This window comes from Platalea leucorodia (genome assembly GCF_965183815.1).
Source record: "Platalea leucorodia genome assembly, chromosome: 2".
In the NCBI taxonomy this organism is placed as follows: domain Eukaryota; kingdom Metazoa; phylum Chordata; class Aves; order Pelecaniformes; family Threskiornithidae; genus Platalea; species Platalea leucorodia.
The window spans coordinates 46483026-46507461 of NC_138824.1; the positions used below are offsets into that span (position 1 = coordinate 46483026).

At 39.1% G+C, this 24436-nt stretch overlaps 1 protein-coding gene across 20 annotated transcripts in view; it reads right to left on the reverse strand.

Moving 5' to 3' along the window:
• MYCBP2 (MYC binding protein 2) overlaps positions 1 to 24436 on the reverse strand; it is a 209429-nt gene that overhangs the window by 163179 nt on the left and 21814 nt on the right. For all 20 annotated transcript variants that reach the window (XM_082304029.1, XM_082304014.1, XM_082304025.1 and 17 more), the window contains exons 2-3: positions 17718 to 17793; positions 8195 to 8410 (exon numbers count right to left, since the gene is read on the reverse strand). In XM_082304029.1, the coding sequence (XP_082160155.1) occupies positions 8195 to 8410; positions 17718 to 17793 (292 nt within the window). The remainder of the gene's footprint in view (positions 1 to 8194; positions 8411 to 17717; positions 17794 to 24436) is intronic.

Here is a 24436-nt window from a genome sequence, read left to right on the forward strand (position 1 = left end):
AATGTAAGACAAACTGTGCCTCTGAGCCCTTCTAACTTCTACTGAGTTCACACTTTATTTGACAGACCTCTTTTTCCTTGCTAGCTAGTATTGGCCTGCAATCTGACTTCCCAACTTGAGTAATGATACGTTTGACAGCTGATACAGGCAGCATTACTATCTTCCCCTCCAAAGCCTCTGAGATCGCTCTTGTGACAACATAAAAAATAAAGATTAATTACTTGTCGCTAAAACTCCATGTGTACGCATCACAGACATGCATTATGCCAGTGAATACAACATGTGTAAGAGTGCTGTTACAGCCACTCCTAACTTTCCGTTTTAGCATTCCTGAATATTCTGGGATTACAATTATGCTTCTCTCCACTGACTGTTCCCTGTCACTTCCTTCTCAAACTCAGTATGTGAAAATGATGAGGATGAAAAAGACATGAACAGGGTTAACTCATTACAAATAAGCAACCATATCTTCAAAACTTCACACTATGTGTTTCTGTCAGGAGCAGAGCCCTAATGTTCAGAGTGGTTAATATAGATACACCCCTGAGTAAAATCTAAGGAAAAAGACTGAAATGTTAAAAGAAATAAAATTGTTAACGGAACTGCTACTCATGCTTAAAATAGATCCGTTCTGACAGTCAGCTCTAAGTTCTACTGGATGCCTTGTAACCGTCTTTGCTGTCATTCAATTTATTTTGATTCCTGTCTTTCAGAAGTTGTTTTACCACTTGTTTGATATTTGAAGGAAGAATAGAAACATAATCAAATCAAGTCTTCAAAGTGCAACAGCAATTTTCCTGCAAATTGCACCTTACATTTCATATCTTCAATGGAGTGGGGGAAAACACATGCATGGAATCTACAGGGAATTAAAAAACCCTGTCAACAAAATAACAGCACAGATGGTTTTTCCAGGATCCAAAACTCAGCATCATCTTGCAGGATAAAGAATAAAATATACTGCAGGACATTTTTAGAAATACCCTTTCTTCCCAGTGATAGCGTCTCTGAGAGAAACTGAGAAGTTTCTTCTATTCTTCCCAATCTTCAGATAGGAGACCTCATCTAGCAGCTGACAGAGGCAGCTGGAGAAAGCAGAAAACCTAACACGGTGGAGAAAATACTTTGGTGAACTTTCACTAAAGCAGGAATCAACAATGGATAGTTCTGCTGGGATTTGGCCTGATCTGCACAGGTTTTGAGTTGGGTTTTTTTTAGTATCTGAGATCAACAGACTGGGTAGGTGCTCCCTCTCTCTCAACTCCTCCAAACTGTGCACTGAAGGACAGAATAAGCAAATAGTTCTTTTCAAGACACCATAAGCTTGTTTTCACTGCTCTCTGAAGGGTCTCTGAGCCAAAACAAGCACTCCCGCAGCCTCAGTGTCACAGCCTACCAGCTCTTACCGATGCTCTCCACACAACCATCCTCCTGTTCCCTTTGCAACATCTTTGAGACTTCGGATCAAAAGCATAAGCCCACCTTACAAAGGGTACACAAAATTCTAGCCTGGATGCAGACATTAGGATCCATAAGTAATTCATCCAAAAAACCCATTTCTTCAAGAAGTTGTCTACATTGGGTTTTTTTATTTCCTTTGTCTTTCCTCTCTCATAATTGCTCAATACCCACATTTCTATATTTATTTAAGAATACATAATACTACGTATATTTAATTCTCCACATAAATTTATATTATTATATACATACAAAAAAATACTTTACACAGGTAACACCTTCTCTTAATGAATTTTAAAAGACTTAAAGTCAGTTTCTAAAGAGAGTAATTCTTTTTCTTTTATTTTTTGTTACAACTTGAAAATTTTCATTTTTGCTTAAGCTAATTAGCTAAACAGCAAAATGTATGCCACTGCAGGAACAAAGAATATTTAGTTGGTTAATTCCACCTTAAACCATCATTTGCTCCTTTTAGTACATGGCTTTTGCAGATCATCCGTAACCCAGTGTTAAGTTTAATACTGGGCAGGGGGAGGAGGGAAACAACTGCAAATCAAATCAGTAGAACTGAATCTGCCCTATTTCAAGCAGAAAGAATTCCCTATCATTAGCAAAAGTAGTGAATAAATAAGGTACTCAACAAATAAGTCAGGCAAAAGCAAATATTTCATGTAAATCCAAAAACTGAAAGTTATCAAAGCAAGTTACCGAACTGTCTGAACACAATCAAAATACAAACTTTCTTGTGCTAATATCCAAAGACCAGCAAATTGCGTCTCTGTGTCTCTCTTAACATTTGTTAAAAACAATTGTTCTCAATCTTCTTATAGAAATTGCATAGGACAGCTTTTAATTCTGAAACGTGTTCTAAACAAAAGCTCTAACGAACCTGACTTCCTCAAGTTTGAGACTAAAAAAAACCAGATACTTCAATAGAACACCTAAGATGCTGTCGTGGTTTAACCCCAGTCAGCGACCAAGCACCACACAGCCGCTTGTTCACCCTTCCCTCCCCAGTGGGGTGGGGGGAGAGAATCTGAAAAAGTAAGAACACTCGTGGGTTGAGACACGAACAGTTTAATAATTGAAACAAAATATAAAAATAAAAATAATAATTAAAAAATTGTGATGAAAAGAAAAACAACGGGGGGGGGGCCGGAACGGGGACGGGACAAAACCAAGTCAAGTCCACCCCTTGATCACGAGCCTTTCTATATGTTGCATTTCTTCCTTCCTTGATGGCCTGAGGTGTCATGGGCCCACTGAGCCAGAAATAATTCACCCTTATGTTGCCAGTCCAGATCCACCTCAGCCACTTCAATCTTCACAGCCTGATCCACCTGCTGGTTCTTTCGATGTTCTTCAGTGGCCCGACTCTTGAGTACGTCAGCACCTACGTGACGTACTTTTACAACAAGGTTCTCTACCCGAGCAGTAATATCTTGCCACAATGCGGCAGCCCAGATGGGTTTATCTCTGCACTGCCAGTTGCTCTGCTTCCATTGCTATAACCACCCCCACAGGGCATTTGCCACCATCCATGAGTCAGTATAGAGATAAAGCACTGGCCACTTTTCTCGTTTGGCCATGTCTAAAGCTAGCTGAATAGCCTTCACTTCTGCAAATTGGCTTGATTCACCTTCTCCTTCAGCAGTTTCTACAACTTGTCATACAGGACTCCATACAGCAGCTTTCCATCTCCAATGCTTTCCTACAATACGACAGTGAACAGAGCATATTGCTTCTCATTTTCGGATAGTTTATTATACAGTGGGGCCTCCTCAGCACATGTCACCTCCTCTGGCGGTATTCCAAAATCTTTGCCTTCTGGCCAGTCCATGATCACCTCCAAGATTCCTGGGTGACTGAGGTTTCCTATTCAAACTCATTGTGTAATCAGCGCGACCCACTCACTCCACGTAGCACCAGCTGAGTGATGTGCACAGGGGATCCTCCGTTTGAACATCCAGCCCAGCCCCGGTGGTGCCAGGAGGAGCTGTGCTTCAGTACCAACGCCTTCCGAAGCAGCTCGAACCTCTTCATGTGCTGCCAATATCTCTTTTTCAGTTGGAGTATAGCTGGCCTCAGATCCTCTGTATCCCCAACTCCAAAACCCCAAGGGTCGACCTCGAGTCTCCCCCAGTGCTTTCTGCCAGAGGCTCTGAGATCAACAGACTGGGTAGGTGCTCCCTCTCTCTCAACTCCTCCAAACTGTGCATTGAAGGACAGAATAAGCAAATAGTTCTTTTCAGTAGGGCCGTTCTCCCTGGCTGCAGTGTAGAGCACATACTTTACATCTTGTCCTGCCTGGACTGGCCCGCCCAAGGACTACTACATGAACTATCTCCTGTTTCATTTGTTCAAAGGCTTGTCGTTGCTCAGGGCACCATTTGAAATCATTCTTCTTCCAGGTCACTTGATAGAGGGGGCCTACGATCAGACTGTAATTTGTAATATGCATTCTTCAAAAACCCACAACACCAAAGAAAACTTATGTTTCATTTCCTTTCTGCTACTTGGTGGAGACATAGCTGTTATTTTGCTCATCACATCCATTGGGATCTGATGATGTCCATCTTGCCATTTTATTCCTAAAAACTGGATCTCCTGTGCAGGTCCCTTGACCTTACTTTGTTTTATGGCAAAGCCAGCCTCCAGAAGAATTTGGACTATTTTCTTCCCTTTCTCAAAAACCTCTTCTGCTGTATTGTCCCATATAATGATGTCATCAAAGTATTGCAGGTGTTCTGGAGCCCCAGCCTGTTCCAGTGCAGTCTGGATCAGTCCATGGCAAAAGGTAGGGCTGTGTTTCCACCCCTGGGGCAATCGATTCCAGGTGTACTGGACGCCCCTCCATGTCAAAGCAAACTGTGGCCTGCACTCTGCCACCAAAGGGATTGAGAAAAACACATTAGCAATATCAGTTGTGGCATACCACTTGGCGGCCTTTGACTCCTGTTTGTATTGAAGTTCTAGCACGTCTCAGCGGTGGCATAACTTCATTCAGGCCAACATAGCCTCCACTCTCCATTAGACTTTTGCACCGGCCATTTGATGAGCGGGTCTTGCTGGTCACTCCTTGGCTCTCCAGTCAACAAATCACCTTATGGATGGCAATCAGGGAGTCTCTATTGGTGCGATATTGACGCCGGTGCACTGTTGTGGTAGCGATTGGCACCCGTTGTTCTTTGACCCGCAGCAATCCCACAACAGAAGGGTCCTTTGAGAGACTGAGCAGGGTAGACAGCTGTTTAATTTCCTCTGTCTCCAAGGCAGCTATGCCAAAAGCCCACTAGTACCCTTCTGGGTCCTTGAAATAACCTCCTCCTGAGGTAGTCTATGCCAAGGATGCACGGAGCCTCTGGGCCAGTGACAATGGGGTGCTTCTGCCACTCCTTCCCGGTTAGGCTCACTTCAGCCTCCAATACAGTCAGCTGTTGGGATCCCCCTGTCACTCCAGAAATACAGATGGGTTATGCCCCTTTATAGATTGATGGCATTAGGGCACACTGTGCACTGGTGTCTCCTAGAGCCGTATACTCCTGTGGGTCCGATGTGCCAGGCCATTGAATCCACATAGTCCAGTAAACCTGACTGTCCCTTTCCTCCACCTGGCTGGAGGCAGGGCCACTCTAGTCTTGGTCATCGCATTCGCTACTCACTTTTTTTAAATGTGAATCAACAGTCCCTTTATTAAGATCGGAAGCAAAGCCATCCCTATCCTTCTTCCAGTGTTTTAATAACAAATCTCCCAGGCAAAACATCACTAATCACTGCAGAACACAGCGAACTGCAAAAACCAACACCAACCTTTAACATGTACAGCAAAAAAAAAGAGCATGGTGCAGATCACATAAACTAATACTGAGAACAGATGAATCAATATTGTGACTGGCAACTGTTAACAGATACAAGTTCCTTAATACACTCTGGTTAATCTGTTGTTATCTCAAACCCTTTGAGCCCCATGTTGGGTGCCAAAAAGGACTGTCGTGGTTTAACCACAGTCAGCAACCAAGCACCACACAGCTGCTTGTTCACCCTCCCCTCCCCGGTGGGGTGGGGGAGAGAATCTGAAGAGCAAAAGTAAGAAATTTGTGGGTTGAGATAAGAACAGTTTAATAACTGAAATTAATTTAATAATAATAATAATAATAATAATAATAATAATAATAATAATAGTGATGAAAAGGAAAACAACGAGAGAGAGAGAAGAACAAAACCCAGGAAAAACAAGTGACGCAACCACTCACCAGCCACTGACCAATGCCCAGCCCATCCTCGAGCAGCGATCGCTGCCCCACAGCCAACTCCCCCCAGTTTATATACTGAGCATGACGTCATATGGTATGGAATAGCCCTTTGGCCAGTCTGGGTCAGCTGTCCTGGCTGTGCCCCCTCCCAGCTTCCTGTGTAACTCCTTGCTGGCAGAGTATGGGAAGCTGGAAAGTCCTTGACTTAGTATGAACACTGCTTAGCATCAGTGCGTTATCACATTATTCTCATGTTAAATCTATAACACACCACTATACCAGCTACTAGGAAGAAAATTATCTCTATCCCAGCTGAAACGAGGACAGATGCATAAAAAGTAGAATGCTTTCAACTTGTTCTCAATTAAATGAAGACTTTTCGCGAACAGAAAAACCACACCAAGGACTAAATTCACCAGTTTAACTCTGGAGAATCTGGAAAAGCACAAATCCTGGTAACACCTTTTTTTGAATCTTTCACCTCACTGTCAAACTCAAAAGACATCAGTATGCTTTTTAATAAGCTAACGATTACTTTCAGGAACTAGTCTAGTAAATATTGTAAGCCTCAGAAACGTCAATAACTTTCTTCTTTATATTTAACAAACTAAACCCAACCCAATATTGTTCATTATACATAAGAACCAGACCGTAATATACTCAAAGCATGAGACAGACACTGATATTCAGGATACAAAGACATTTACCTAGTTAGCCTCTAAAAGTTTTACTACCTATGAGACAGCTCCAAGTGAATGCCTTTTTCAAATGTATGGATGCAAGTGAAATTAATAATAGTAAGTGTCTTACCTTGAAGGGATGTAAACAATCCAATATTAGCTAGATAATTATTAAAAATACTGAGTTTGTACTAAGCATCTAAGCCATTGTTGAATCAGTAAAAATTCTTGAACTCTTTGATATTTTGTAGATTCTTTGCTAAAAATAAATAGTTTGAAAGCATATTGATTTTCAGCAATTTTATATTTGCTCTATTAAATGTAACAAAATATCTCACTGATTTTCTGTTTTGAGAAAGGAAAAGTAAAGTTTCCTACCTAGGGTTTCCATACCACTTTTTCTAAGCCACCATCTTTTTAAAACTGCACCCATTTTCCAAGTCTCTTTTTGATAAATTCTCCAACACCTTTAACAGTACCAGTGTTTTAGTTTCTACATGCAAGTGTCCTGTCTGTATCACTGGTAAATCTCATCCTTCTCTGAACCTCTTAATTTCAAAATCTCTTTAAAACTCCATTCCGTTCTTTTTAAATGCTAATAGCTACCTTGCCGTTTACTTAAAATTCCAAAATAAACATCTACAAGCACTTGACGATTCATTTAATATAATCCACAAGGAGTCAGATACAGTTCATAAACAATGCTAACTTTATTTCTACTGACTGCACATTATTTTGCAACTATCAACCGCGAAATTTCAGTTATCAAGTTGCAGTTACCCAACTTGGTTATGCTCCTCTGCAATTCTCCACCACTATTTCCAGAGTGCCAACTTTGCCCTTCAGATAATACTATCTAAACACAATCATCTATAAAATTTTAATTTTCTAAGCAACTAGAACATTCTGCATCATCACTGCTGCAACAACCTTTTTAATTAAGTATTTGTATTGGTTTTAGAGCAAATACAAACAAGGAAAGTTACTATGAATATGGCTTTTTAGACTCAGAAGAATAACAAAAGGAAGCAGAATTCATAGCATTAATAAGCTAGGAAAAAGCAAAACTGAATGCACAGAAGGTACATGGTACAAAACAAGTGAATCAACAAATTAAAAAAAATAAGAAAAAAATCAGTAACTCCTATATAGATTATTTCTGACTTTCCACCGTTAATCCTACTATAAGCATCGAAGTAGTAAATAGTAAAAAACCTACCCTAACTGTTGAACTATAGTGTCCAAAATCTTAATGTGCATTATCAACTATCTATAGTTATCAGTGCCAAAAGGCACTAGAGCTAAAAAGGGGAAAGATTAAAAAAATAAGGAAGTAAGAATAATTGACAGTTACTGCAACTACATGTATACCTGGCAAATCATCTTAGAAAACACTTGACCAACTGAATTCCAATAGCAGAAAGATTTATTCTTTTTTGGGGGTACAGTAAGAGAAAGCATCCTTTACCATACCAGCTAGTAGCCTCTGACAAATATAAGAGCTTATTTGCATTTTTTGGAGACTTTTGAGGCTGTAGGTTATTTTCAAGTACCAGTATTTATAAAGGAGTGCAAGTTGAATGTTTACATAACATTTAATTGACTTTAAAATTAATTATTGGGCAGGTACATAGATCTTCTTAATTCATCAAATCAGATGATTCTGGACTAGGTAGATTACAGATAAAACTATAGCTATTTTCCAAGCAGCTGGCTTATAATGCTATTCTTTATTCCCCACAAAGAACATACCAACTTTAGATCACACACATGGTATACTATAAACAGTATGCTGTTACTTGCCTTTGGAAGTTTAATAGGCGGCTCTTTGGATTCCTCCTCTTCATCGCTGTCCGAATCCCCACTCTGTACACTGTTCTTTGAAGCCAAAGATACAGATGCTTCCTTTTTTTGCCACTCCAACACACAATGGCGGACATTGCAGTAAACATTAAAAGCTGAAGGGTTGCTATGTAATCTGATATCTGGTATGGTTATTGTACTCTCTAGGTTCTCAGTCTGAAAAACAAGATGAATTTTAAGTTCATTGGAAGTTTCAAGCTTTGCTAAATACAAGAAATCTCAACAGTCTCAATAATTTTGGCCAACCAAATGATTGTCAGACTGGAGACTGAACTTTCCTGTTGAAGTGCCAATTATATTTCAGGCAGGGAAGAAAGGAGGAGGAGGAAGAAATTTCAATATATTCCATCTGGTGTTAGTCTCTACCTTTCGTAACTTGATGAGGACACTAGGATGGAAAATGAAAGCAATTTATGCTACAAAATGGTCCAAACCTGTGCCACAGTCAAAAGACTATCAGAACTCAGGATTTATCTTCTTAACAGAGGTTGGTTTTTTTTTATCATTATTGAATTCTAAAATGCGTTATTTGTTATTCTAGTTGTTAAGTTTAATCTATTGGTAAATAATAAAAATTTAAGCTGTTTACTAAATGTATATTAGAAATTAAAAATACTACTAGTTGTTTTGTCATTAAATGTAAACAGATGGCAGGTTCAAAAACTCCCACAGCAGGATGCTCTGGATAATAATTTTGTATAACTAGAAAAGAAGTAGAAACCTAATGGACAAACTACTGAATACAAAAAGCTATCAAGGCCTATGAAGTAACAGGCCACCATCTTGTTTTCAGAAGCCCTAAGCCACAAAGTAAGAGCTGGGAAACTGTTCTGAGAAACTACCACAACCCATGCCCTACCCTACCACTACCCTGCCCCACCCTTTCCTTGGTATCTACTATTGGTATATTACTGTCAGTCACTGCTGAGACACAGAAAAGCCTTCATAGGGCTGTCATTAGACTTGGAAAAATGTTAAGAAAAAACATTTTTTGAAAAATATATTTTAAATTCTGCCCCATACTCTTCCTTTCTGCAACATTAAGGAGGAATAGCAGACTTAAACAAACAAGACCCCACAACCAAAAAAAAAAGTCCCCAGGCAGGGTTATACCTTCTCTTAGGTTGTCTACTACCAAAGACTAGGCTGGTTTAAGCACAGGCTATGAAAAACTGGACTTCAAGCATATGGGAGGAAGCAATTCCCTATAATACCTCAGTGCAGACAGAGAGCACAGAGACTACATAAGGAGAGAAGGCTTAGGTTAAGAGTGCAGGACAAATTTGCTTGAACATGCAAGGCAAAACTTGGAGGAGCATTAGACTGGACTGAGTTAGGGTCATGACTAATGTCACAAGGTTATTTTGGTTTGTTTCTTGTATTCTTGGGGGGCCGTGAGGGTGGAGGATTTTTGTCTTTTTCTTTCTTTTATTTAAGGGGGATAGATATTGTGAATGACCACATTTATTTGGCAGGAGAGTACACAGTGAATTATATTACAGTGATCTGGAACAGATCAGAGTGGAAATACTCATATATATGAGAGAGCAGTGATGGGAAAGAGGACTTTACACTAGCAAAAAAGAGGGCAAAAGAAGTTTGAGAACCAGTGAATTGTATAATGTTTTAATAGGGTGATTTATTTTTCTACAATATGGTAGCCACAACTTTGTACATCAAAACACAGCAATTGTTCACAACACATTTTTGTCTGCACTTATATTTTTATTATTACCAGAAACAACACGGGCTTCTAAATTGGACGATTTAACACCATATGTTACAAAACTTAATAGAAAATTCAAAATAACTTCAAAATATTTCATAGTTGACATATTTCTTTTTATTTTTTACTATAGTATTATTCTAACTGTACTGGCACATTTTTGAATATCCTTGCTTTCCATTATTGCTACAAAATTACTGCAAGCCAAAACATTAAGAAATGGTTTACTCTGTAGCCCATTTTATTGAACACAGAGAGTGTGTTAATTTTTCTTACCCGTGTCAGTGTCAGCAGTAAGCACAAAAATATAAAGATAATAGGGGAAAAAAAAAAAAAAGCTGGAAAAAGTTCCCTACATACATACTGAAAGTTTGGGAGGTTTTTTGGGTTTTTTTTTTTGTTTGTTTGTGGTTTTTTTGTTTGGTTTGGTTTTTTTGTTGTTGTTGTTTTTGTTTGTTTGTTTTAAGCACAACAGAACTTCTGCCATTAGGGATTGAAAGACAACATAAGTTTAGTCCTTGTTCAACATTAATATCTTCGAAATAATAAAGCTGCTGTTAAAAACCCACAATATTAACCAGCACAAGAACTCAAGATACAGCCCCCTATGTTATTGCAGTATCAAATTGCATCAAAATAAATTTGGACTTATACCACTGATAATGAGCTACTACATACTTTAAAATGTATTTGGCACCAGAAAACTAAACGGTTATAACATATGACTCTTCTGTATGTCAAATATCCATACACATATGGCAAGAGTTTTTGCAGCTGCTAAGGCAAACACACAATATCAGCTTTCAGCTTTAAAGCTAACTCAACTGAACTCCACAGGTTAAAAAAAAAAATATTTACTAAGTTTACTACGCATTTCCTGGTTTACTGACAGTTACAGGAAGAGAAAAATATCTGGATCATCTGAAATATCTCTATTTGAAATTCACTTATCTAATTAGTATCATGTATTGTAATTCTAACTTCTGTGAAGTTTCCATTCCAGTTCTTTCTTGGCAGGAGTTCAGCTTAATCTTTGTTCCAGGATAGCCCAAGTTCTGTAGCTCACGCAGCCTCTTTTGAAATAGGCTGGCCAAATTGTTTAACCAGCACAGATAATTTCAGACATTACAGTGCGAGATAAAATATCAAGGTATGTTTTCTTGCCTATTATTAATAAGCTAACTCCTTCCTTATTCTCAATACTTTACAACTATTAAAAAGTTCCTTACCTAATGCTTTAGCTTTTAAACAGTAAGCACTTTAACCATACTTTGTGTTTAGTGTCTCACTCTTCTACAACAGTGCACAAACTATAGTTATAGACAATAATCTCCTACCTAGACTTCAGGAGCATAACATTCTCCAGAAAACCCTGCTCTATCTGAACAGTGTAGCACTAGAATATACGACTCAGAACCAGAGTTTAATTGCTAGCTGTGATGTTAACCCACTGTTTATATTTCTTAGTTCATGCCTGCACTTTCCCTTCGCAATACCTTATCTATGAGAACTGTAAATTCTTTGAAACTAAAAGTATCTTATATTCCATTCTGTTATACACTTGACAAATATAGTAGCAACCCTAACAACGTCCCTTAAGAATAATTTTTAAATTCACTACTTGGTTTTGTCAGTTTAAAAATACTGGCATTATGACTGTACTAAATAAAGCCCTTTTTGAACAGTAAGTTGTTGGGTTCTTAAGAACAGGTTAGATATTAGGAAAAATTTCTTCACGGAGAGAGTGGTTAGGCACTGGAACAGACTGCCCAGGGAAGTGGTACAACCACAGTCCCTGGAAGTATTCAAAAAACATGTGGATGTGGTGCTTAGGGACATGGTTTAGAGGCGGACCTGGCGGTTAGGCTAACAGGTTGGACTCTATGATCTCAGAGGTCCTTTCCAACCTTAACGATTCTATGATTCTATGACTTTCACTGTCCACTGCCTTTCATTTGAGGGGAAAAAAAACCTTAATGGAATTAACATTAAATGGACAAGCATACAACAAATGCTTGGCATGTCTCAAGGCAAAAGAAAGGTGCTGAATGACAAGACACATTGCTTCTGGTTGGAGAGTAGGAAGGGAACTTCTGATCATCACATTGTTCTCTCCCTGCCCCCCCCCCCCCCCCCCTTCACCCTAAGGTAAAAACCAGCGATGATTTATTTGTGATCAATTTGCTCAAGTCTCTGAGGGGCTTTAACTACAATATTTATAGCTTCCAGATCTTCAAAAAAAAAAACACCTGTTCAAAAGTGGAGGTATATGAGCAGGTTGTATAAACACCACTTTTAGACTTCTTTTACAAAAGGGAGAGATGGAACTGATTAAAAAAAAAAGAAACAGGAAAACTTTCTGCCCCTCTAATGCAAATGCTCATTTGGTGAGCAACTTTTTTTCTTTTCTTCCCTTTTTTCTTTTCTTCAACAGTGGTAGCAGAAAGTATTTAAAACAGACAACAGAAGTTTTTTTCCATATGAGGCAAGTGTTTTCGTTTCCAGATTACAACAGATTCCTAACTTCACCGAAGTCAGATGCACTGATCAAGTTAGGAAACTGGGACTTAAGGTCATCCCATCATGAATGCAAGTTTCCTTTTCTGCAACTAATGAGAGCCGTGGCATTGGATTGCTCTTCTACAGAGCCATACCAACTTCCTCGATAGTATGAGAATCGTACTACCACCTGTACAATCTTGCTACCGGTTCATAGATTTTGAGGCAGAACAGATCACTATGACAATTTAACCACTAACTGTGCCTACAGAACCCCACTTCGTAATTCTTATCTCAAACTAATAAGGTCTATTTTAAGTTACAACAGTTCTCGTAGTGATACTGCATTTCATGTTGAGACAAAATACTTCTACATTGCCAAGGAAAACAGTGGAACTTTAAGCCAAAATGTTAACCAACTTCTAAGAACTCAGTGAAGCAACTTACTAATTTTACGCAGATCTGGGGTTGTTAATAACCTTGACCTCTTGAGCTACAGGACATACCATTTCAAGAAAAAAATCTCACCCTAATAGCTTGTTTTCTTGGTGTATCAAGATCCACAGATGTATGAAACACCTTTTCGTGACACTGTGGATAAGGTGAAGAACAACGATCACTTTTTCTGCACCTCTAAATGTCCTTTTCTTAATGGCTACTTGAATATTGTAATCCAAAGCACTCACTAAGTATAAGAATGACTAGAAGCCCAGCTTCTAGGATGCCTGAGTAGAAGACTAGATGATAGGCTCTACATTTTTTTTCTCCCAAAGCATTTGGTCTCTCAGAATATGAAATTGCTATCACTTTCAAAAAGAATGGAGCTTCAGGACTGGAAAACAATGATGCTTTTTGATTTTGTGGTTTTTGTATGAGCTGTAAGAGAGTGGGACATTCTGAAATCTGTATCTTTGTTGTTTCACTTGGTATCATCATAAATTGAAAATGCATCTTCTGAAATCAAGATACATGATGAAACATACATCGTAAAACTTAACAGATACCTAGTATTCATCACATCTTCTGTCTTGAGTGCTGGAAAAATTTGTGCTAGACAGAACATCTAAAATTAAATTTTGGTGGAAAGGAAGGGCAATTTTTAAACATTATTTCATTCTTACAAAATGTCCAATATTAAAATTCAAAATAGAGATTCTCAACTAAAACCATACAAGGTGAGGTAACAGTGATGAAAGGTCGTTTCAACGGTCAGAAGGACCAAGGCATCCTTTTCAGAGGAACAGACAGTGAATTTGTAAAGGCAATAAAGCTAATTAAATCTCTCACAAAGGTTTTCTGTATTTTAGGTAGACAAAACAGCAGCAGATTATGTTCTCTAAACATTTAAGATAAAATTAGAAAAGTCTCTCTCTTGAATTTTTAAAAAATACTGAAGAAAGAACAATTCAGTTCCGAACTACCGAATAATGAAATCTGAATGCAAGTCTGAGAAATTGCAATGCCAACATAAGTAATGAATCTTGAACATAGTTTTAATACATGAAGGTAAAATTTTATTGCTTGTGTGTTACCTTTTTTCTAAAAGATAAGGGGCTATCTTGTAAGAGAGAGAATGAAGCACAGATGCCCATAACCTGATGTGTGACTTGTCCTTGTAAACATATAGTCCCCACTAAATGGAAGGATGCATCGTGTAGGAGAGGTTAAACAGCACAGGTCTGGATCATAAAACAAAGCAACCAAACTCAAAAGTGCCCTCCTCAGTTAGCCTTTTGTAATGTTCCAGGAAAAACAAAACCCTCTGGTCTCTTTTACACTTGTCTCACACCTAAACAAGCTGTTTTCCCAAAAGATGAAATCCATACACAGCTTATTTTCTGACCAATTTATTTCTTCTTCTTGAACCAGATGACTGCAATAATAGTTTATTCTCAGATGTGATGGAAATAGACTATAATCTAGGAGAAGAAAGTTAATCTGTTGTTAAAGATAGGTAAGGCTATAATAACCACCTGATCTAAGCTGTGCACAACACAGAGCATAGAACCTCACCAAATTCTTCTTTGAACAGTTCAAACATCTGTTAGAAAGGGATGCCCTCTTGAGGTTGAAACACCAAATAATACAAAAGCCATTGAAAACTGCCAAATTATTTGAGAAGCTACGTGTGTTTTTAATGAGACAAATATCCCAGTTGATCCACCTTATACATCTAATCGTTAGCTTACAATAAATTTGTCTGCTACATGAACCATCCTTTCCCAAGGTTTTATTCCTTCCGTTTGTATAAACCTAAACAAGTCATGATTTAAAATTTCTGCATAAACTAAACAGGTGGATGCTGATCATTGGAAGAACATTCTGTCTCTGGCAGACTCCAGTTTTTCAGTATTCTTCAAATAGCGTTATGAGAACAGAAGATGGTGAACGCCGGCTTTCCATCCAGTCTCAGCTACGTGTCTTAAGCAGCACTTTTATGAGTTAACAGTAAAGCAGGAAAACTCCAGGGGGTGAAAAGATTGGGGGGGGTGGGGGGTGGGAGCAGCAATATTCATAGCATTGAGATGTTACACAGCCTACAATTTTCCAGTAATAATTATTGCCAAAAAGGGGCGGGGGGGGGTGCGCACGCAGGGGCAGAAATCCAAGCTCCTACACCCAGGTCTAATAACCACATATTTGTTTTCTATGTAAAAGTCACTCTATTCAGCATTGAATTTCTAAAGCCAAAACACACTGCACCCACATAGAAAACTTTTATACCTCTGTTTAAAAAAAAAAAAAAGATACTAAACCACAAAACCAAACGTTAACAGTAGTTCAAATACAAGTGATCATAACATGACCCCAGCTTAGAAACAGAATAAGGCTCAAACTACTGGGCGGCATTAAACACCAATTAATGTTTTACTCTTAAAATGTTATAACATTTAATGCTTAAATGGTGGAAATAATTTTCTTCCAGTTGCTCAACAATGACTTTATGTTGCCTCCTCTTCAATTACTCTATTATCGTTTTTAGTAAATGCAGGGTATAAGAAACAAAGTTTTGGGTTTCTTCAGCTTAGTGTTAATTTAAGGCCCTTCCTGCCTCTACCAAGCATATTAAGAGAAAGCTCCCATCTCTGTTCAGACTAAAAGACCCTGGTTCCTAAAAAATAAACTGATGCACACAAGCTCTCCTGCTCAGAACGTCCAGTAGTGATGGGCTTTTCAATCTGCCCTATTATAAGGCTTCCAATGGAATCTCACATTTTCCTGACAATATATGCATCTGTTTTCAGACGTTCCAGTGTAAAAAGGATCATTGTGTTCATTCTGCACTGGTAAGCATGGAGATGCATCGAAAAGCATATGTGGAAAAAAGAAAAAAAAAGGCAAACAAAAAACACACCAAAAAAAAACCCAAGGAAACAACCAAAACCATCCCACTTTGTAAACAAAACATCCCACTCACTAAACAAAATTTGATAACCTAAAGATATGAAGCTGATTTTATCTTTCTCTCTTCAGCTACATTTTTCAGGAAACACACAATTTCCTGCTATAATGCTGGAGTGCCTTTCTCTACCTCAGTGACTCAGAACGAACACCAATGCTCTGCTGGTCAACCCTGGCCTGCCTCAAAGACTGTCTAGAATAGAGGCATCAGTAAAAGACATGTAAAAACCCATTATGCCTTTCAAAGGCAGACAAATCTCACTTAATGCTTCAAGTAGAAGCCGTTTAAAATCCAAGAAAAATCTTGACAACAACCCTTCATACGCATGAGGCGCAGAGATGATCAGTTAGTGCCAAATGTATAACTACTGACAAGAACCAGCCTTTAGTATGCTCATGTCATCTTTGGCCATTCAGAAGGGATCCTGCCAATCCATTTATCCAATTCAACTAAATCCAAGAAGCATATTTGACTGTCAAGCTTGTGAAGAACAGCAGTTCTGGATTTAGCTTCCTACTTGGCAGTTCAGCTAGGGCATCACTATCCAAGAAAGACAAGGTTCCCTTTATGTAGTAACAATGATCACAGCTGAAGAGTTAGCTTATTTTAAAAGCACAAGTTTCTGTTCACCAGACAGAACACATGAAGACTAACTACATTCTGCAAAATTTCTTCAAATTTCTAACTTGGTTTTCTGTGTTGACAGTGGGTCTGATAAAATCATGAAGGGAACAGGGTTAAAACTTCTAATATCATAGCAACTGAAGAAAGGGCTGAAAAATTCAGTTTGGACCAGAAATATTTCACTGTACAGTACTGAGAACAGAAGTGAAGATAAGCCCCTTCCACACCATAGTCTGGAGCTGCACTACTCGAGATAAGCAGAACAATCTGGTAAGTATCCAAAAAGGCAATACCAAATGAAGAGATATAGGGCTTGCTTCACCCTCCCAAAGTCATCTGTCTTGAGATAGAGTAACTACATGAGGTTTGGCAAATAGGGATAAGATGGCCAGTTTGATCTGTATTTGTATTATAAGGGCATTCAACTGACTAGAAAGTGTTTTCACTGGATATTTCAGTGGTTCTGTCCTTCAGAACTATTCCAGAAAGGAGCTACTTTAGTGACTACAATGGGAACCTAGGAAGAAGCCTCTGTGCCTGCAGTAAGCCTTCATGAAAATCTCTCCAAGACTCTAGCTTAAAAAGAGTAATAATAGCTCTCTAATAGCGAAAGAGTGCAGCAGAGCAGTATTTTAAAATACTGTTGCTTCTGTCTAGATTTCTTCTCTGCAACAAGTAAACATGTAAACCTTTTTATGAAGTTCACTAGACTGCTCCCATGCATTTAAAGTGACGAGGCAGGGGTTACATGGGGAGAAAATATTAATAGAAACAGATAAGTATCATCTATTCCATTATAGAGGAATTTTCAGAGGTAACTTTGGATTCACTGAATGCTCCCTTTCTCCTTTCACCAATACAGGCACAACTCTTTGCAGCAGCAGTCTCTAACTGTTGGCTAGACATGCATCTCTCAAAATTTAACTAGAAGACCAACACTTTTAGCTACATTTACAGTTTAAGAACTGGAAAACCAAAAATGCTGTTCATATTATTTCACGCTGAACATTAGTAGCAAACACAGTTGAATAAGGTTAACATTGGTATCATACTCATGGTAGAACACAGTAAAGAGATAAACAATACTGGCCTATTATTACCTTTTCTAAACAAATAAATTGCTAGTTACACTTATTTTTTCTTATATTTCTCTCAATTGAAATTACTTTCATTTTTGAGACAAAACTTTGTCAAGTTAGTTACAGACTTACCTTGTTGCGTGTTTTTACTTTCAATTTAGTCTTCTGTTTCCTTTTCAATTTTTTCTTGCTAAAAAGTTTCTTACTTCTGAAAAAGAGCAGAAAAGCCATGAGAACAAAAGAATTAAACTCCCTTCCATACCCCATGGTAAACAACAGCATTAGCAGAAGGGGGGGGGAAAAAAAAAAAAAGTCAGAAGTCCTCTAAAATTTTTTCTCCTAAGCAAAGGGAACCAACACAGACAGGATTTCAGAGTATAAATCAGAATATAAAGCACTCAAAATGATGCTTTCCTAATGCTCCACCAAATTAAGGGCCTTTACTCTCATCAATTTAAGCAGAATATATGCTAGGACAGGCAAAAAATCCCTATATTTTATATTGTTTTACCCTACCGTTTCTATTAGTCCATTAGTGCCATATCAATGCTAGAAGCAAGAATTATTGACAATTCTCAGTAATATAACCTGTTAGTACCAAACACGTTTTGTGAAGTCTTTACCAGATAAAGAGTCAAGCCTTCCAAGACAAAAAGAAAGCTTTAAAAATGTATCATCTGGCAGAAAATTCAGTTGTTGGAAGAAACTGCAACTTTTGAACACAGCTTTTTTCATTTTGTCTGGACTTTTCCCACCCTCAGCTTACAGACTTTTCATTTCCATCCCTTTACTTTACAGCTCTAGCTAACACATGCTCTTCTAATCCTCTTCTGCCTACACCTCATTCCTGTCACATTCTTTTCCTCCTCCATTTTACTACCCAGTTAAAAAAAAATAATAAAAAAAAGAGACACCATAGAAAAAAGACACCATACACACACACACACACAATTGTTTTGCCACCATCACTGAGATTACTCTGTTTGAGATGCATGCTTTTTAACCTACTCTACATTTCTCTGGTCTGTTCAGATTACAAGCTCTCTGCAAAAAAAGGCAGATGTTATCTGTGCGGCACACAGCTCATCCTATACAGGACCTTAAGCAACAGCTACTAACTTTCCTCTGTGCCACTTAAACAATTCTCAAATAGAATCATAGAATCGTTAAGGTTGGAAAAGATCCTTAAGATCATCGAGTCCAACCGTTAACCTAGCACTGCCAAGTCCATCTATACCATGTCCTCGAGCACCACATCTATCTGTTCTTTAAATACCTCCAGGGATGGAGACTCAACCACTTCCCTGGGCAGCCTGTTCCAATGCCTGACTACCCTTTCGGTGAAGAAGTTTTTCCTAATAGCCAACCTAAACCTCCCCTGGCGCAGCTTGAGGCCATTTCCTCTCTTCCTATCACTTGTTACTAGGGAGAAGAGACCGACCCCCACCTGGCTACAACCTGCTTTCAGGTAGTTGTAGAGAGCAACAAGGTCTCCCCTCAGCCTCCTCTTCTCCAGGCTAAACAACCCCAGTTCCCTCAGCTGCTCCTCATAAGACTTGTGCTCTAGACCCTTCACCAACTTCGTTGCCCTCCTCTGGACACGCTCCAGCACCTCAATGTCCTTCTTGGAGTGAGGGGCCCAAAACTCAACACAGTACTTGAGGTGCAGCCTCACTAGTGCCGAGTACAGGGGCACTATCGCCTCCCTGGTCCTGCTGGCCACACTATTCTTGATACAAGCCAGGATGCCATTGGCCCTCTTGGCCACCTGAGCACACTGCTGGCTCATATTCAGGCAGCTGTCAACCAACACCCCCAGGTCCTTTTCCACCAGGCAGCTCTCCAGCCACTCCTCCACTCCTCCCCCAGCCTGTAGCATTGCATGGGGTTAATAATAGTTTACATTTCAGATTAGTTGGAAAAATAAAACTATGGAATCTGAAAAATCACAGGCAGCAAGAAGTTGCACTTTCAGGTAACAGACTGGAAAGAGATTGAGAATCAGGAGAACCTTAGTATTTTATTCAAACAACTTTGTTCTAAATAAAAATTTTGAGGGACTGAAAACATATTGCTTACTATTCTCTCCTGTACAGCATTCAGACTGCAAGAGTATACAAGCCTCATGGTCCAGCAGTCAAAAGCTGGAAATTAAAGTTTGACCAATGGCCACCAGTCAGAAAACAAGCTCAAACAAAGAACCCCTGCAGAGTATCCCAAGAAAGCTGCCTGCTAGAAATGTCATCACCTTTCCCATCTTCCCCTATTAACAAAGAGGGAGGTACATTCCTCATCAAGACACTGCCTGCAGAAACAAATCAGCTCACCACTTTTCTTATAAGGAACCACCACCATTATCCTGGCGTTAAGAGAACTGATTCAGTGAGGGGGAGCCCCCCATCCTCCCCAGTAAATTAAAACTTATAAAGAGAACCTAGATGACCTCCTAAGGTTCCTTCAACAGTAAAGTTTCAATAGATAACAGTATACAACGTATTTAAGAAGCGGGGGGAAGAAATTTCACTCAACCTTTAGTGTCTAAATGTCTATAATCAAACTCCACAGTCCATTTCCCTATTTAGTTATTCTTACAATGGCCAAGTGTTTCTTCCTTATGCAGTTTCTTCCTTTAATGCAGTTAATTCTTATTCTGCTGTCAAACATGAAGAACAGTGCAGTCCCATTCTGTAGCCACTCGATCTTCTTCTCTGGACCAAATAACCTTTTATGAAACTTCCACCCTAACTTTAAGCGTAAAAGTCCTGATTTATTTTGGACTTTTCTGGGCTCTCTCAGTCCATACCACTAGTAAATCGTATGGACCAAAACTGAAAACAGTACTTATTTGCTGTTGAGGAGAGGAAGAAGAATTGCCCCATACGCCTCCAAGGTCACACTTTTAACTGTATTCCAGGTATAATTTGGCAGCTTCACAGCAATATGGCATGGCAGACCTATGTAACCCAGAGCAACCTGAAAACATTTTCCTGCAAACCTCCAAACTGAGCTTCCAATACTCTTTATCTAGTTGTGCTGTTAATTATGCCTTTTAAACACAGTACAATTTGCACTTACCAGAGATGACTTGATAAGCTTTCTTCTTTTTTTTTTTTTTTTTTTTCAAAGGACACTATCTCAAGTTGCCAAGATATTTCAAATTTAATCCTGCCTGCCAAAATCCTTGCAAACTCTCTAAATTTGTTATAGTCTGCAAACATTATAAGTGCTTTTTCATCCTGTAAATATTCCACAGGACTAGTCCTGTATTTTGTATTTCTCTGTGTGTGTATATATACACATCTAGAAACCCCCAAAATTAAGCCTTCCCCTCCCAAGATTGGGCTCATTTCCAAAGTGACAAAACCCCCACCATTTTGCAGACTAACTTCATTTGTCAATGATACCTAGACAATGTTTTCTCCAATTAGCAAGCGGGAAGGATCAGCAATGGGCTTACTTCCTCTTTCAGATTCCAAGTGGTGGAGCTATGATCTCCCTCATTCATACATCAACCACTAAAGATGCTGCAAGAATAAACTTTTCCTGGTCACTCCACTGTAGCCATTGTTATCCTCAGCAAGTTTTATGCTGGAATAATTTTTTACATGGAAACCACTTGGGTATAGAAAAACTATGCTGAGAATCCACATTCCTCTCCCTATTTTTTCTTCAAACAAAACCCTCAAGGATACTGAAATCTCAACATTTTTGTTGGGAAGCATACTTTCCCCCATATCCAAACGAAACTCCAGAACTAGTAAGTGATTAACTAAAAAATTAAAAACCCCTCATCAACACTAATTTTATAAACAGTTTTGAGCAACCTATCATCCAGAAGGACCTGGACAAGCTGGAGAAGTGGGCCTGTGTGAATCTCACGGGGTTCAGCAAGAAGCGCAAGGTCCTGCACCTGAGCTGGGGCAATCCCTGGTATCAATACAGGCTGGGGGATGAAGGGATTGAGAGCAGCCCTGCGGAGAAGGACTTGGGGGTACTGATAGATGAAAAGCTGGACATGAGCTGGCAATGTGTGCTTGCAGCCCAGAAAGCCAACCATATCCTGAGCTGCATCAAAAGAAGCGTGGCCAGCAGATCGAGGGAGGGGATTCTGCCCCTCTGCTCTGCTCTGGTGAGACCCCACCTGCAGTACTGCATCCAGCTCTGGGGTCCTCAGCACAGGAAGGACATGGACCTGTTGGAGCGGGTCCAGAGGAGGGCCACAAAAATGATCAGAGGGGTGGAACAACTCTCCTATGAGGAAAGGCTGAAAGAGCTGGGGTTGTTCAGCCTGGAGAAGAGAAGGCCCAGGGGAGACCTTATTGCAGCCTTTCAGTACTTAAAGGGGGCTTATAGGAAAGACAGGGTCAGACTTTTTAGCAGGGCCTGTTGCAATAGGACAAGGGGTAATGGTTTTAAACTAAAAGAGGGTAGATTCAGACTAGATATAAGGAAGAAATTTTTTTACAATGAGGGTGGTGAAACACTGGAACGGGTTGCCCAGAGAGGTGGCAGATGCCCCATCCTTGGAAACATTCAAGGCCAGGCTGGATGGGGCTCTGAGCAACCTGATCCAGTTGAAGATGTCCCTCCCAACTGCAGGGGGGATGGACTGGATGACCTTTAAAGGTCCCTTCCATCCCAAAGCATTCCATGATTCTATGATCATTACTATGCATAATTCTGATACTAATATGTTTATAATGTATCTGCATATAACATATAAAGATATATACGATTATCCACAGTTCTACTGTTGTATACCATTATGCCAGAAGGTTTTAATATTCAGATAATAAGGATAAAATATGGGCAAGTATATTCATGAAAAACAACATTAAGCAGATTATGAGTAATTTCCTGTTGGAAACCACATGTGTTAATTATAAGCCTGACTCTTCGACTGCCTGAAGATTAACAAGACCTGATATGGCTCGGTTGGATTTTTTTAGCTAAATTATTATGTTTTTGGTTAACAATTGTAAATTGCTGTAAACTGTCATTTGTAAAGGTCCTGAAACTCCATGCTGACAATCTTCTTCCAGTGGCAGAAGGCCTTTAGTCTTTAACTTTTAACTCAGCTGTTGATAATGTTTAGTTCACACAAACCAAACACTCATTTATCAGCCAATTTTAAGCAGGATTTCTGCAAACTGCTTCAAGCCATTGTAACACTTAAGCCTAAGTTAGCAGTTTTGAACTGGACCACAAAGGAAGTGCAAGTCAAATGAGCGTAGAACATGAAGATACCTCAACAAGAAAATACTTGTGGCAAATGGACCCAAAGAAAGAGTGAGTGGTGCTATTACAGCCTTCACAGAAAAATCTGTTGATAATAAAAGCAAAGACCTAAAATGTTCAACCCTGGAATACAGAACAATTGTCTCAAACCAAAGGGGGGAAAAAAAAAGGGGAGGGTGGGCAACAACCGATTGCTAGACAATTTAAAATAGGTAAAACAGCTGTTAAATTACATGATTGAAACTTCTATTCAGGTTTGTGGCACCTGTAGGAGAAGGAAATAAAAGCACGCTTAGTTTATTTCTTTTCAAACCAGAAGCAGCATTAGCTAGTACTCACAATATTTGCTGCATTATTAGGGGGACGCTCCTCAGTTGTCTGAACACCATTGCTCTTACTCTGTTCAAGAGAGCTGAGGAAATGCAAACGGAGCATCTTCCCCTCAAAGTCACAATAGTCCTGAATTGCAATTCATATGCTTAAATTTGAGAAGGAAGCTTTATATGTTGAGTGTCCCCCCCCACTCAGTGTTGTTACTGAATTACTAAATACAGGTTAACATTATGTTAACCTTATGTTAACAGTGTCACACCTGCATAAGCTCTTCTAGGCTGTATGTTACGCTAAAGGCGTCACTGATGAGTGGAAAAAAATATTATTCTGTTTCTGCTGCTGAGGCAGAATAGGAACAACAAAAGTGTTATTCAACTGCTCTCTGACCTAAAACCTTTGTTTCTATCTGAAGTGTTTTACCAAAGGTCACAGTAGCTAGTACAGCATTAGATCCAGTCATTCTACTGTTAATTAAATCCTTGAGTACACTTTTGAAAAATGAGTGAATTTAGTAAGCCGCATGCTAGCACATGCTAAAATTTTTTAAAACTTCCAACTGACTTTGACTCAGTGTATTTGTCTAAACTTGCTAGCTCTGGTTCGATGGCTAAGCATCTTCGGGAAGAAGCATACCGTTGACAGGAGGTCTATCAAAGTCATGCCATGTCCAGACAAATGACATATATACTGTGTTATTTTGTTTCCATAGGTGCATACTCTACACAGTTAGCTTAAGCATTCGAGGGCTAGTGGAAATGCTCCTAAGAGGCAGCAACCACTCAGTGACACTGAAATGAAACACTGTCAGATCTGTGATATCAAATAATTCTTTTGTTCCCTCCACTTGGTGAATTATTACTGCTGGTGGTCAATTTGGTTGGACAAAAAGCAGCAACCATTTGCTTCTGAAAAGCCCAAAAGTGAATCCCAAGCTGAAATTGTCAAGTAGCGTGCAACTGCAAGCTATTATCACTCATGTAGTCACCATCACGTCTCAGGGTCTTTCATCGCAGCACTGAGCTCCTTAAAAGGCTCTAAACCTACCAACACACTTTACTCAAGGGCAGTGAAATGCGAGTACTGAGATGTGGACATTGGTTGAAAAGTAACGAATTGATGTTTCCTCCGTTGTTTTCCTCAGCTGCTCCATACTGAATAACAGTACAAGATCAGCAATACTAATTTTTTATGTCCAGAAATCACAAAACTAGTGCTGTTTGGCAGCTTGCTTTGTGCAGGTATATTACTGCCATAAAGGATCTGCAAATTACAAAACACAT